At 29.3% G+C, this 15,537-nt stretch overlaps 1 protein-coding gene and 1 pseudogene across 2 annotated transcripts; both read right to left on the reverse strand.

The window, feature by feature from the left end:
* Nucleotides 1-207: 207 nt before the first annotated feature.
* On the reverse strand, nucleotides 208-5,489 carry LOC149514978 (uncharacterized; annotated as a pseudogene).
* LOC111294982 (disease resistance protein RPV1-like) lies at nucleotides 5,210-14,268 on the reverse strand. 2 transcript variants are annotated; one of them, XM_089743269.1, is made up of 7 exons: nucleotides 13,683-14,268; nucleotides 8,784-9,927; nucleotides 8,327-8,677; nucleotides 7,345-8,226; nucleotides 6,791-7,238; nucleotides 6,195-6,325; nucleotides 5,210-6,083 (listed from the first exon to the last, which is right to left on the reverse strand). In XM_089743269.1, the coding sequence occupies exons 1-7, from the start codon at nucleotides 14,177-14,179 to the stop codon at nucleotides 5,568-5,570; spliced, it is 3,969 nt and encodes a 1,322-aa protein (XP_089599395.1). In that variant the 5' UTR covers nucleotides 14,180-14,268; the 3' UTR covers nucleotides 5,210-5,567. The 2 variants fall into 2 exon arrangements, with proteins under 2 accessions (XP_089599395.1, XP_089599396.1); XM_089743270.1 differs by lacking the exon at nucleotides 13,683-14,268 and adding an exon at nucleotides 10,846-11,225 and having other exon boundaries at nucleotides 5,384-6,083.
* Between the last annotated feature and the right edge of the window lie 1,269 nt (nucleotides 14,269-15,537).

Below are 15,537 nucleotides of genomic sequence, written 5' to 3' on the forward strand. Positions count from 1 at the left end.
AACCATCAACTTTGAACTTTAATACACCAAAAGGAGGATACTCATTGCAAGGTTTTCTTTATTGATGAAGAGAAAATATCAATACCATTAGCATAAATGAAAAAAAATATATAAGAGATGAAGATAAGATAGAAGGCCATTCCTTTACGCCACCAAAGCCAAGCAAGTCTCGATTGAACCAGAAATTTGATTAATCCTATACATTAATTACTCTTTGACTAAACTCTGCATCCTATACAAGTTTCTTCGGGATTTGAAGAAAGTATAAATAAAAGCCAAAGCAAATAAACTAGAACATTTACTCATCCATAGCAACTGATCAAGAAAGTTGCACTTGTCATCTGGCTCATAATCATATACGAGGTCAATACCAGATTGTAGTACACGTAAATCCGAAAGCAGCGTAAGGCTAATATGATCACCAGCTTCTAGTTCATCGCCCCTAAATTTGCAACTAGTTAACCAATATAAGGTGTTGTTAGTTTCCGGAAATCCCAATAAAATGTTTAGAATAAGTCCACTTTGTACCTTTGGTCTCGTTCACAATTTCAATTCGTAGTAAGAATTCAAATGTTTCATCATTGTTGGCAACAAGAAAGATAATTGATTTTACCCAGCTAATCTTTTGAGTAGAGTTTGGGGGCACTGTAATTGAAACCTTAGGAGGCATGCCAGCCCCATAATATGGAATGTCATTAATTGCAGGAACAGAAGCAGTAATTATGCCACAATCGTTTAATACCTGTAGCATTGAATTGTAGAATAAGTTATTAAAAAAAGAAACAAAAAACAAAAAAAAAGTGGTAATATAAAAAGTGAAAAGCTTGGAAAATGAAAAGGGAACCTGTGGGGAAGCAACCATTTCTTATTCATCTGAAAAATTGCAAATTTACACTTTAACATTTTCATAGGAGCCCAAATTTAGTAAGTCTTCAGTTAGTTCCAACTCATATTTCGTGTTACAAGTTTATTGCCTGAGAGATGTGAATGTGTTGTTTATATATCAATGTTAATGATAATCAAGTATGTTGCAGAAAAAATGAAGTGCTATTATATTTATATATAACAAAGTCAGTATGATTTTTTTGAACTCTTTATTGATGCAAGTCAAATTTTATTGGATGCAAATTATTTTATCACTTCTATCTCAATTACTTTTTTTTATTATAGAACTTATGGAATAAAAGTAAAAAGAAAAAAGAAATCCAAAAAAAAAGAAAAAATTTTAAAAAACAAAACAAAAGAGGAAGGTATATTGGGAACACCTAAAACATAATAGAACACCTTAAATCTATCTTCAACTCAATCCCATTTAAAAAAAAAAAAAATCATCAATCCAATCTCAAATTTTTTTTAAAAAAAATGCACTTATATTAGATTGGTGTGAATTAAAACTAGTTGAATATGAATTATTTTATCATTTATACTTTCATTAACTTTTTTTTTATAAAATTTATCTCATAAAAAATTAAATTAAAACAAGCAAATAAATTTTAAAAAACAAAAAGAAATGATAAATAGATTTAATAAAAATAAAATTAAAAAAATATATATATAGGATAGAGAAAGAACAAGATGCCACGTGTACACCATCTCTTTCTTTCAATCTCTACAACATTAATATATTAGATTTTATGAAAACAAAACTTGAAAGCAATAAATGAAAGAAAAAATTTCCGATCTCAGACGTCAGACCTAGACTTTTGCCCTTTTTTTTTTCTTTCTTTTTTCAATATTTTATTAATCTCATACCATGACTTTATTTTCTTTTTCTTGACATGAACAGGACTTATCATTTTCCAATGAGTGAGATCCAAATACTTATTTCAGTCTTTTACTCCACACCAATTTATACGGAAAAGAAAATCAAGCAAAGCGGGTCAATCCCTCCATCAGACCACAACTCACAACTGGGAGAAGAAAATTGAAACAAATTTATTTTCCAGACGTCCACCTAATTTGTTAGAAAAGATATAACTAGAGTGGACTTCCAATTCCTCCTTTTCTCAGTTTTTCTAACTTCCAACTGTACTTTTCTATTAGATAATTCATTAATAGTTGATATTCTTTTGTCCATTAAATTTTTTTTTTTTTTGCCGAAGATTATTATGAATCATTGATAGTCGGAAAAGATCTCTTGGCTTCCGTACTTGATCTTTTGCATTTTTATCTCTGCATATAGGCAGTCCCTACATCAGATGGATGTTTCTAAATGCAACACAAACACAATCAAGATCTTGTGGTTGGCAAAAAGAAAATCTTATCGAAAAAATATCTTTTTTAAATTTTCTTATGGTTGGAAATTGTTTCAATTTTGTTCTTCCAGTTGTATGATCAATTGGTTTGGACTGGTGGAAGGATTGACCCGCAATAGATTGGAAATGTATTTGCTTGATTTTCTTTTTCGTATAAATTGGTGTGGAGTAAGAGACGGGCAAAAAGTATATAATTAATTTGGATCCACTCATTTGCAAAAGATAAGTGATGTTCAGGTCAAGGAAAACAAAAGCAAAGTCATGGTCTGATATTGGAATATTGAAAAAAAGGGGGAAAATATCTAGGTCAAAATATTTTGTTGTTGAGTGAAAAGCAGCTTTTGAAAGTAAAAATTACTTTCAATGGAAATGCTAAAGGAGGTCTTAGTTTGGCATTTCTGTTGTGCTTAAAAACTTTTAAGAATTTTAAATATTTGGCATCGTTGTGAAAAATGATGTGGTGAATTAAAATGTTCAAAAAGATATGTGTAAAATAATAAAAATTTAGAAAAATTAAAGTTTAATTCAGTTAGATCATATAATCTTCTATAAGAGATAACATTTTTAAATTCAGGTTTGAGGCTCAATACTTAAAATCCTATCTCTTATTTTCATCCATCTGTTAGGAGTTTTTTTTTATTTGTATTTACAAATTAAACGTTTGCACAAAAAAGTCAATTTTTTTGTTCTTTGACAATGAGATTTAGTCAACAGCAAATTTTTAACGCAAAAGTCACTTTCAAGCTTAATGCTAAGCTGAACTAAATATTATATTCAAAAAAAAAAAATACAGAGTCAGAGAAAAATCTACCCTTAATTATGGCCCTCATCTTCATGATTAACGGACACATCCCAAGTAGTATTTTAGTTTTTGGCCATTTATTTAACCTGTTATAATTTATACAAGAGAGGTAGAAATGACGAAAATGAATCTGTTTGAATTTTCTTCTTCCTGTAGTAGGAATTGGGTGGAGTGATTGAGAATATGTATTTGCTTGATTTTCTTTTCCGTATAAATTGGTATGCAGTAATAAACGGCCAAAAATATAATTGGATTCTACTTATCTGAACAAAGCTGTTGACTTGTGTGAATTCTGATTCAGTATGTATTAGATATACCATTTGATTAGATTTATGGTCTTAATTTCATTTCCTTGTTTAATCTTTGGAATCTTTTTCTCTTTTTGCAAAATTTCCTCTTGGCATATATCATTGATTAGTTTTGTGATCTTATTTCCATTTCTTTGTATAATATATGGGATCCATCTCTCTTTTTTTGACATTTCCTTTTGGCGCTAAATTAGATGTGATGAACTTTGCAGTTGAGATGGATAGCAAATGCTGTTTGTTCTTTTCATAGATTTTGAAAAGGGGCAATATGTTTTTAAAGAAAAAAAAAACATGACATTGATTTTCACTTGGTAAAGTTGTGTGACATTTACTTACAAGGAATGAAGTTTATTGAGCATGAATTTTACATTCCAACCAGTTGAACCAAATGCCGGTATCTTACATTATCGAAACTATTTTATGTAATCATATTTTCTTCTGACCAAATGTACTTATTCATTAGGCTATAGTTTATTTACTCTACTTTTTAGTGGCATTTATTTCCTGAATTATTAGATTTTGGGAGAAAGTAATTCCGAAAAAAATATATTGAAAGAAAATGTGTGATTTTTGAATTTTGTTGATCTTAAAAAATTTAAGATTTTTATGTTTGTTTAGAAGAATATAAGATTACCTAATAAAATATTTTATTATATTATTTTTGATGAGAAATGATAACACATGATATTCATAATATTTATGTGAGTAACATGTGAATAAATAAATTATTTAAAATTTTATTTATTTAACATGTAAATTGTTTATTTAATATTTTTATTAAATTATTTAAGTAAAAGTATTTTAGGTTTTATTGTACATATTTTCAATAAAAATCATTTTTTATTTTAAAAACATTATTTTTGTTAAATTTTGAAAATTTTTTCATATTTTAAATAAAGATTGCATTTTTAATATTAAAATATCATTTTTGTTAAATTTTAAAAAATAAAAATTTTCATATTTTAAACAAAAATTTTTGTTTTTTTTAATAAAAATGGCATTTTTATTTAATTTTGTAAAATAATTTTTTATATTTTTAAGAATAATTACGTTTTTATCTTAAAAAATTGTTACTATTGAATTATGAAGATTGAATAAAAAAACAACATATAAAATTACTATATTTTTAAGACAAATAATGTTGTCTATGTAGTTTAAAAATGTAATTAAGTAAAGGTAAATAAGGTAAAATAAAAATTTTATTTTCTCTTTGAAATCTGAAAAATTTCAAAGAAATGAGAGTTTTTATTTTATTTTATTAACAATTAGGACATTCTTGGATATTATTTATTTATTAATATTAAATGTATTTTATATTATGTATTTATAATATATAATTATCGAGTTGAATCAATCGAGTAAAATGTTATTTATTTATTAATATTAAATATATTTTATATTATATATTTATAATATATAATTATCGAGTTAAATCGATTGAGTTGGATTAAGGCTTTAAATATTAAAACCAAGGTTTGACTTGAATTTTAAATAGGTATTATATTTTTATCACTCATAAATTTAATATTTTTGTTCAAATCTTTTAAAGAATCAAGTGTCTTTGAGTTTAGACAAATACTCCAATCATTAGATAGATTTAATGTAAAATAACTTGAGTATATAATAAGTATGATTTTGTTTTTAACTCTTTGATTAATTTGTTTTTAAGGAAACAAAACTCGAAAGCAAAAAAAAAAATGAAGTAAGAAAAATTTCAATCCCAAACCTAGACTTTTGCCGATTTGCTGTTGACGAAGGGAAGAATTGTGGAGCTGAAGGTCAAAAACTGAAATACCACTTGGGACGTGTCCGTTAATCATGAAGCTGAGCGCAACAATAATTTTCCCAAGAAAATCAATTTCGATTATTAAGGCATAGGAACAGAAATATTGAGAATCCCAGAAACATTGTTACAACAGCCTCCAAATTTGCAATAAACTATGCATTTGGTTGAACTCATCAAGAACTCCATCAGCACCTTACCTCATTTACAGAACTATCAACGTTCAACTTTAATACGCCAAGAGGGGACTCATTGCCAGGTTTCTTTATCAATGAAGAGAAAATATCAATATCAGTATCATACACGAAAAAATCACAGATGAAAATACGACAGGAGGTCATTCTCCTTTACGCTAGCCAAGCCAAGCGAGCCCCGATTAAGCCAAAAATTTGATTTGCTCCAATGAAATCCTACATTAATCAGCATTTAACTAAACTCTGCATCCTATACAAGTTTCTTTGGGATTTGAAGAAAAAATAAAAAAAAACTCTAGAAAAGAAACTAGAACATTTACTCATCAATTGCTTGCACTTGTCATCTGGCTCAGAATCATATACGACGTCAAAACCAGAGTGTAGTACACGTGAATCTGAAAGCACCGTAAGGCTAATACGATCACCAGCTTCTAGTTCATCACCCCTAAATCTCCAACTAGTTAACCAATATAAATCGTTGCTGGTTTCCGGAATTCCAATAAAATGTTTAGAATAGGTCCACTTTGTACCTTTCGTCTCGTTCACGATTTCAATTCGTGGCAAAAATTCAAATGTCTCATCATTGTTGGTAGCAAGAATGATAATCGATTTTAGCCAGCTGATCTTTTGACTAGAGTTTGGGGGCACTGTAATTGAAATCTTAGGCCTGCCACCTTGATAATATAGAGTATCATTAGCTCCATGATTAGAAGCTGTAATTATGCCACAATCGTGTAATACCTGTAGCATTGAATTATAGAATCAGTTCTAAAAGAGAGTGAGAGAGAACAAAAAAAAAAAAAGATAATGGTAATATATAAAGTGAAAAACTTGGAAAAGTGAAAAGGGAACCTGCGGGGAAGCAACCATTTCTGATTCATCTGAATAATTGCAAACTTGCACTTTAACATTTTCATAGGAGTCGAAACTGAGTAAGTGATCAGTTAGTTCCAACTCGATATCTCTACTTACAAGTTCATTGCCTGAAAGATGTGAATGTGCTGTTTATATATCAACGTTAATGATAATCAAGTATCATGCATATCCAAATATTAATTCTAAAACTTAGATATCCCTAGTTTAGTATCACTAAAGTAAATTGTATTAACCACTCTTATTAATGTATAATCCATTATCCTTAATCTTTATATACTGTGAATTTCAAAAATATTAAAAGGTAGTTTGTATAGATATACCGTTGAAAATTCAACCTGAAATTATATAAACTTATTTTTGATTATATTGTTCAAACCCAGTACTCCTCATATATCTTATATTTAGGACATTTTTCCTTTTCTTTTTTTTTTTTGTAAAAAGGAAAAAATTAATAGTTCGTTGTAGTTAATAGATATTAAAAGCTAAAATTAAAATTAAAATGTCAAATACTCCCACTTTGGACAAAAAATTAGAAACAGATTAATTACTATTCCTTGCTATCATACTCATACCTGGAATATAGTGTGGAAAGTCATGTTCATATCTGATGTTGTTTTCTGATTCACATGTAACACCAAATTCTCTAACATTGAAAGTAAAATTTGATACTGTGCAGCTCACAAAATCACCACCTTCCAAATGTAAGCCCATTGTTGGCCAATGGATTAACCATGACATTGTGTTATTCTTGGTTTCAGGAATTCCAATGAAATTAGAGAAATAACGCTGCCTGATGTCCTTGGTCTCATTAAAAATAGAAAGACTAGGTTGAAATTCGAAAATTTGATCACTAACGAGGGAAAAAACGATGCAAAACTTGAAGCAACTTATCTTTTCACCAGGATGAGATGGTGTGGGCAAAGAAAAAGCAATCCGAGGCCCTTTAGTGCGATGCTCAAACCAGATTGGAACCTCACTTCCCAAAATAAAAGTGCTAGTTATACCGCATTCATGTATTACCTGATCCATCAAAATTGTTAGTTAATTAGGAATATATTGACCAAGTAATATGAGCAAACAAAAGATGAAAAAGGATATAAAAACGTAAGAGAGATGGGGAAAAGACCTGTGGGGTCGTAACTACTTTTATGTCTGTTAGGTAGTTAAAAAGTTGCACTTTACTGCTGTCGATGGAAACAATGTTGAATAAGTTTTTAATCTGTTCCACTTCAAAGTTTTCAATTGGTTCTAACTTGAACACACCTTCAGCCTCAGCTAGCTTTTCACATCCGAAAATATAACACCTTTTCCAAGACATTAGACATTGCCAACTTGAAAGCACGTGCGTTAATGGAGACGATGACATGTAAACCCCCGTGAATGGACTGAATATTGGAATCTTTGGAATCAGTTGGAGCTCTGAGCAAGAAGTCAGTCGAAGTTCATTAAGCTTTGTAAGGCTACTAATGCTCTTCGGCAGGCTATGGATTGGATTTTTACTTAAATTTAAAAACTTCAAGGAAGGTAAGCTGCTAAAATCATTGGGCATGACATCAGAAGATAGTTTGCAACTTTCAAGACTCAACTTTGCCAGAGAGCATGGTAAAGATGCCCAAAAGAAACCCAATTCTTTGCTTCTTTTCAGTGATAGCCAAGATATCCACGATTTCGATTGACATATGGCAGTTTCATTTAAATTAAGCACCCTTAATGATTTCATATTTTGCAACTCTCTAGGAATATCATCAAGTCTTGAGCAACCAGATAAACTAAGCACTTCAAGAGACAATAGCAAACCAATTGTTCTTGGAAGTTTCATAAGGTTTTTGCAACCTTTAAGGCTTAAAAAAGTAAGTACCTTTAGCTCACCAATGGATTCATCAACCTCAGTCAACTTTATGCAATCTTTGAGCATCAACTTCTCAAGACTTGGAAGTCCTAAAAAGTTTGGGGTTTTGAGAAGGCCATGTGAATGATTTAGATTAAGGATCTTTAGATTTGGAAGACACTGTAAAAAAGAAAAAAAAAAAAACTCTTTTTAGAAATGTGTTATTGCTTCAAAAAAAAAAAAAAAGGAAAGAGAAATTAGTGGTTATCACTTATCATACCTCGGTATCCTTCCAAAAATGTTTAAGGTTACTGTTGCGCATGTCAAGAACAACTAGCCTCTTAATATCAAAATCTGTTGGAAGAGATTGTAGAGGAAATCCATGCCAGCGCAACCATATTAAACCTTTGGGGAAGTCTTTGAAGTCTCCTTTAAGTTTTACATAATCCAACTGAAGTAGTTTAAGTCTCTGCATCTTTGCAAATGCTTCAGTTTCTATATCAACCTCATTTGACATGACAAATCGATTTTTTGAATGCTTTGCAAAATGTAGACCTGGAGTTGTCCGTTTAGACTTGTTTTCTAGCAATCCTTGTAAGTCGACAGTGAGAGACTTAATTTTTTTTGAACCCTGGATCAGAAAGTGTATCTTAAAAAAAATTGAAAAAAAACAGTTGTATGATAAAAGTTAAAAAGATACATGCAAGAAACAAGTAGATTAAAATAAAGTCTCTTACAATTTTTTCTCTTATTACATCGAATGCGTCCTTATCCCACAACCTACTGCGTTTTCCAGGATCAGGAGATTCTTGGCGAATAATTTCCTTTCCCATATCTCTAACCATTTGATGCATCATTAGCTTGTTTTTTTCATTAATAATTAAGAGAGACCTGCCTATGAGATTTTCAATTCCAACTGTTGTATAGAAATCACAACCATCCAAAATTGTAGCTGTATAATCTCTATCCTTCCCAATGAATAAGCAAGCTATGTCAAGGAATAAATTTTTATCATGATCATCTTGAAGGGAATCATAGCTTACTCGTAGAATCTTTTGAATTTTGCTATCAGGGATTGCTTCCAATTTCTCCAATGCACTTTTCCATACACTCATACTTTTGCCAGAGAGAGAAGAACCCAAAACTTGAAGAGCTAATGGAAGCCCAGCGCAGTAGTTGACTATATTGCTTGCATACTCCATAAAACTCTCAGTTATAGAGTTGTGGCCGAAGGCATACCAGTTAAAAAGTTGAAGTGATTCATTGAAAGCTAATTCTTTTACTTCAAACACTTTGCTTAAGTCTCCATAACTGGATGATTCTTTCAAATCAAACATCTGGGTAATAAAAGGACCACTTAGCAGATGTCGACGCCTACTAGTTAGGATGATTTTACTTCCTGGAAAAAAGGATATTCGCATTCCAATTATTTTAGTTATGTTTTCCAAATCATCAACATCATCAAGAACAATAAGAACTCTTCTACAACATACAGCTTCGTTGATCTTAAGAATTCCATCATCTGCACTGTGGATTTTGTTTGCTTTTCCCTTAAGGATATCTGAAATAAGTTGTCTTTGCAAACGAACCAAGCCATTGCGCTCTTGAGTCATTTCTCTAACATCAGAAAGGAAACTATAACCTTCAAATCTTTGGATGTTTTGATTGAAAACAACTTTGGCAATGGTTGTCTTCCCAATCCCTCCAATTCCACAAATTGTTGCAATGCCTGTGTTATGTGATCCATCTTCTTCTATCCACCGATTAATGTGTGTCACAAGAGAATCTATTCCAACTAAATAAGAAGGGACGTATAAAGCGGTGTGATAGAGCTTATTTTGAATCTGCTTAACAATATCTTGAATAAATTGTGACTCGTGCCTACAAATTTTAAGAGATAAGTGTTAAATTATTCAACATATATGATCAACCTAATACATTTTAAAAATTAAGAAACAAACAACATAAATTAATAAACCAATACAAATTTTAATGAAACTTACATACGATGAGACATGAACTTAAGATTTAACAGTCTTAAAACTTTTTCCTCTTGAAGGTGTAAGAAAAGTTTGTTGGTTTCAATAAAATTACATCTTTATCCTTAGTCATTATAACTTTTTTCTTCTTGTGATATTTAATGTGGAATAATATAGGATATACTAAAAGGAATTTGACTCAAAAGTTTCTAAAGGCAATAATAAATATGTTATTAATACAATTAAGGCAAGTTCTACCAAGTGGGAAGTCTTAATACAAACCTAAGATGCTAATAACTTACTAAGTATAGAGCCAATAAACCAATCCAAAAGATAATGCAATGTCCCAACAAAATAAGACAATCAAAGAGCTTAGAACATAAAAAAAGCATAGCAGCAAAACCCAAGTGAGAACCCCCTATAAAAGAAACCGCAACATTATGCTAGAGTAAAATAAGAAAAAAAGAATTGAATAGTATTTTCATTCGACTTCCAACGTTTATTCATCAATAGCATCAGAAACACAACTAGCTACTGTTATGATCTACCGTTCCTCCTATTCCTGTTCTATAAGTTTATTGATAATTACTCATTTTCATCTGCAATTGGGGCTATTTACATTTTTTTTTCCTAGACTTGATGAAAAGAAATTTGTTTTTTAATCCACAAACATTAAAATTTCACTTAAAATTAGCAAAATAAAGCCCCAAAAAACAGAAAACAAAGCCTAGGTTTACAACAATTCAGTAAAAAATCAACCTCAATCAGAGATCAAGAAGAAATTATTGAAAGCAAGTAAAAGCAAAAAACTTAAAATTACCTTTTTCTTTGTTTAAGTTTCTACAAATTTGTGTTGTATAGGACTTAAGAAGAACTGAGGCCTTAAGAAATTTTGCTTCAAACTCTAAAATTTAAAAAACCCATACATGAGCACTCCATGGGCGCGGGTTTAGGGCTGTGGTGGTTGGATTAAAGAAGAAATCAAAGGAGCCATAGCATGCATTGAGTAGAAGCTAGTTGGCTGCCATGGCTGGTTTGAGTCGAGACAGAGTGAGATTTTGAAGGGTGCAGAGGAGGGTGGTTCATTTGCACTTTTAATTGCAAGAAAATTTTGGATGTAGTGAGGAGTTCGACGGGGGTTAGGCTCGGTTAATGCTTAAACCAATAAAAAATTAGAGAGAGAAAAAATGTGTTAAAATTGAGAAGTTTTGGCAAATTATTTTGATTTATAGATTAAGAAATTTATGATTAAAGGGTTTATTGGAAATTTAAAAAGAATATTATTTTATAATTTAGATGAAAAACTATTGAACAATTAATATATAAATTTCATTATTTATTAGCTTTGATTTTTATTAGGATTTAATTACACGTTTTATTATTTTGATATTTGTAAGTTGTTAAATTTTTAAATATTAATATTTTACTATAATATGTCAAAAAATTGTAAGTAATTGTTTTATATAAATAAAAAACTTTAGATTTTTATTAACTACTTTAAAAATAATAAAAAATAATTTTTATGATTACAATTATAAATATTATATTTAATAAAAAATTTTACAAATGTGAAAAAGATTTACGATCACGATGATCATAATAATATCTATTATATTCACAATTATAATAAATGCAATGTGATATAAAAAAAATTATACACAACCATAATTTAAATCCATAAATTATGATTTAAATTGAGAGATTAATTATTAATACCTTTAACTCTAAACGTTTCATTCGTATACCATTATTAGAAATGTAGATATCATTTGTAGTGATTATAGGAGGATTAGGAACGCAAATATTAACCTTAGATCCTAGGCACTCGTCATAAGGCTCGTTATTAACCTTAGATTCTTGCTACTCTATTTAAAGTTTTTATGTTTCTTCTTTCTTTCTAAAATTTTTCAATTTATTCTCAGGTTAATAAGCACTCATCATCAGACTTGTTATTAACATCACAGTCATCTTCGCTATCATCAACAACATCATTATCATCATAAAATTCAATAATAAGTTTGAAGAATTGGCGCGAATCACAATTATCCATCCATATAAACCATCTCAACACTTCCATTGTTATCTAGTTGAAGCATACCATATCATTGCAAAACTCACCTAACATTTTCTTTATCAAGGGCTTTCTACACTACACACATCCAGATTAACCAATAAATACTATCTTGATCTAAGATTGCATTAGTATCCACTGAAGATTCAGCAATACTTAAAGATTTCTTACAATCCTTCAAAAGAAGGGGATTAATATTCTACATGTTTTGTAAATTCTTCGATCAATGATTAAAGTTAGAGAAATAAAGATAAATACAAATCCAAGTGAATTTCGAAAATAATCTAAAAGAACGATTTGACTAATCAACTATAGCTAGCTCAACTTGAGGACTCTCATTGAACCTTTTCATTATCAAGCAAAGTGTTCTTATGGGTAGGAATGTTGGAATTTTCATATCTAAAAGTTAATATATGAATGTAAAAATCTTGACAATTTGAAAAAAATTCTCTCAATAAATTGTTATTTTATTAGGAAATAATATATAATAAGTTTAGATTTTGTTAAGATTTTATTGGTCGATGAATTATTTGAAAATTAAATTTATTTAATTGATAAATAAACTTAATGGGTAGAAGTTTGTGGTAAATAAAATTTATTGGTAATAAAGTAATTGACTCTATAAATATAAAGTATGTCCTAAGCATTAAAATTTTAAGAAAGATGTAATTTTTATGTGATTTGTAAGTGCGAGATGTACTTTTTTGTGAAAGATTAAAGAGGTTACAAGTATGTGAGAAAGAGTTGGGGGAAACGTTAAGTTTAGTGAGATAAACAATGGGTTTAAGAAATTAGTTTTGACTTTTAAAATGAAAGGTTGGTAATCCCGACTCATGAACAAAACACCTTTGTAAATAAATAGAAAGAGAAGATATAAGAAAGACAAACATATTCTATCAAGAAAAAATTAAAAAAAAAAAAGAAAGAAAGAAAGACAAACATAGAGAGACATATACACATACATGAATCTTATACTACCTGCAGAATTTTTTTTTTAAATACTACCCACTTAGAATATTAAGCATAAAGAATTTTAAAATATGAGATAAAAATGATTAACTACAATAAATAATCTAAACTAATAAAATGTAAATAGTTGAATTAGTATTAACGATTGGTAAAATTATAAAAATTTTAAATAAAATAATAAAATTACAAAATATTAAAAAGGATATATTAATAATATTAATTTTACTTTTCCAAAAAATTAGGATTTGAGTTTTACATTTTAAAACTTTTTTGGTTATCACTGAAATTTCAATTCAACTTAAAAATCTTTTATATCTATTTTTTTCTCTCCTAAATAATTATACCTCTAGTATGCCTACTTTTTAATGTATTCAAGCAATTTACGACAATTTGAATTGCAGCTTTTTCTATTTTCTCTTCTTCTGAAATTATTTAAGTAGTTAATAAATTTGTTTCAGACTTTTCAATATGGATCTATAATAATGGACAAAAGAATTAATGTCATGAAATAATGGACAATTAGGCATGTAGATTAAATTTACAACTTTTAAGAAGGGAGTATGCAATATAATATGGAACTTGATTAGTTATATACATATATATATATATATATGTACCTATCTTGTAGAACCATGCCTCCAAAATTCGCAACTTCTTTTAAAGCAATCCTCCATCTTTGTACCATGTGCATTTCGGATTTGAAACACTCTTCATGTTTGGCAAATGCTTCTGCATAACTTCCTGTCTGCTTTTTGACTTGGGTTGGATCGACATCGTAGAAAATAGGTAAAACAATGTGTTGAGAGGATTTCTTACGTTCTAGTATCTTCACAAGTTCGTTAAGACACCATGTTGATGCAGCATAATTCTTTGAAAATACAATGACAGAAATTTTTGATTCATATAAAATCGCCTTTTCAATTTCATCATTTATATTTTTTCCTCTCTCAATTTCTTCATCATCTTTAAATGTGTGAATTCCTGCTTGCACCAATGCTGTATAAAGATGATCTGTGAAGTTTTTACGCGTATCTGTACCTCTGAAACTCAAAAATACATGATAAGTACATCGAGAAATTGAGGTGGAGGCTTCATGAATCATCGAAACAGCCATGAAAAAAATCCTGCAAGAGAATCAAGATTAATTGGTACTTGGAATAAAAGTAGAACAACTTAACTATATGTTATCAAAGAGATGAATGTAATAAGAAAAATGAAGTCCTACTATATTTATATTAGAAGAAAGTCTTAGCTTATATATATATATATATATATATATATATATATTTGAACTCTTTATTAATATTTGAAGGAAACAAAACTATAAATGACATAAAAATTTTTCGATCTCATACATTTGACTTCGACTTTTGCCTTTTTTTCAATATGCCATTAATCCTAGACAATGACTTTGCTTTTCTTTTTCTTGACATGGACATGACCTAATAATTTTCAAATGTGTGGGATCCAAATACTTTTGCCGTTCTCTTATTCCACACCAATTTATACGAAAAAGAAAATAAAGCAAAGTGGGTCAATCCCTCCACGAATCCACAACTCACAACTGGGTGAAGAAAATTGAAATAAATTTATTCTCTAAACGTCCACCTAATTAATTGGAAAAGACGTCCACCGAAATTGGAAAAGACGTCCACCTAAATTGAAAACAAATTTATTTTCAAATAAATTTGTTTCAATTTTCTTCTCCCGGTTGTATGATCAATTGGTTTGGTTGTGGAGGGATTGACCCACCATAGATTGGAAATGTATTTGCTTGATTTTCTTTTTCGTATAAATTGGTGTGGAGTAAGAGACGGGCAAAAGCATTTAATTAATTTAGATCCACTAAATTTGTTTCAATTTTCTTCTCCCAGTTGTCTGATCAATTGGTTTGGTTGTGGAGGGATTGACCCACCATAGATTGGAAATGTATTCGCTTGATTTTCTTTTTCGTATAAATTGGTGTGGAGTAAGAGACGGGCAAACGCATTTAATTAATTTATAAATTGGTGTGGAGTAAGAGACGGGCAAAAGCATTTAATTAATTTAGATCCACTAAATTTGTTTCAATTTTCTTCTCCCAGTTATATGATCAAATGGTTTGGTTGTGTAGGGATTGACCCACCATAGATTGGAAATGTATTTGCTTGATTTTCTTTTTCGTATAAATTGGTGTGGAGTAAGAGATGGGTAAAAGCATTTAATTAATTTAGATCCACTCATTTGCAAAAGATAAGTGATGTTCAGGTCAAGAAAAACAAAAACAAAGTCATGGTCTGATTTTGGAATATTCAAAAAAAGGGGGAAAATATCTAGGTATGAGATTGGATTTTTTTTTAATTTCACTTCTTGCTTTCGAACTTTGTTTCCTTAATTAATAAAGTAAAGAGTTAAAAAAATCATAGTAAGACTTGGTTATATATAATAGGACTTCAATTTTCTTGATTCTTTCTTTTGATAACATAATTAAGT

Source organism: Durio zibethinus, chromosome 14, assembly GCF_047325235.1.
Source record: "Durio zibethinus cultivar Kanyao isolate XHJ-2024 chromosome 14, ASM4732523v1, whole genome shotgun sequence".
NCBI lineage: Eukaryota > Viridiplantae > Streptophyta > Magnoliopsida > Malvales > Malvaceae > Durio > Durio zibethinus.

Bases quoted from the DNA above. Each gene is read 5' to 3' on its own strand.
- LOC111294982 (XM_089743269.1), bottom strand. From the start codon at position 14,179: ATGGCTGTTTCGATGATTCATGAAGCCTCCACCTCAATTTCTCGATGT. The intron at 8,227-8,326 runs GTATGATAAGTG...TCTTTTTTACAG, and splicing joins ATTTTTGGAAGGATACCGAG to TGTCTTCCAAATCTAAAGAT. The intron at 6,084-6,194 runs GTTCCCTTTTCA...TCAATGCTACAG, and splicing joins AAATGGTTGCTTCCCCGCAG to GTATTACACGATTGTGGCAT.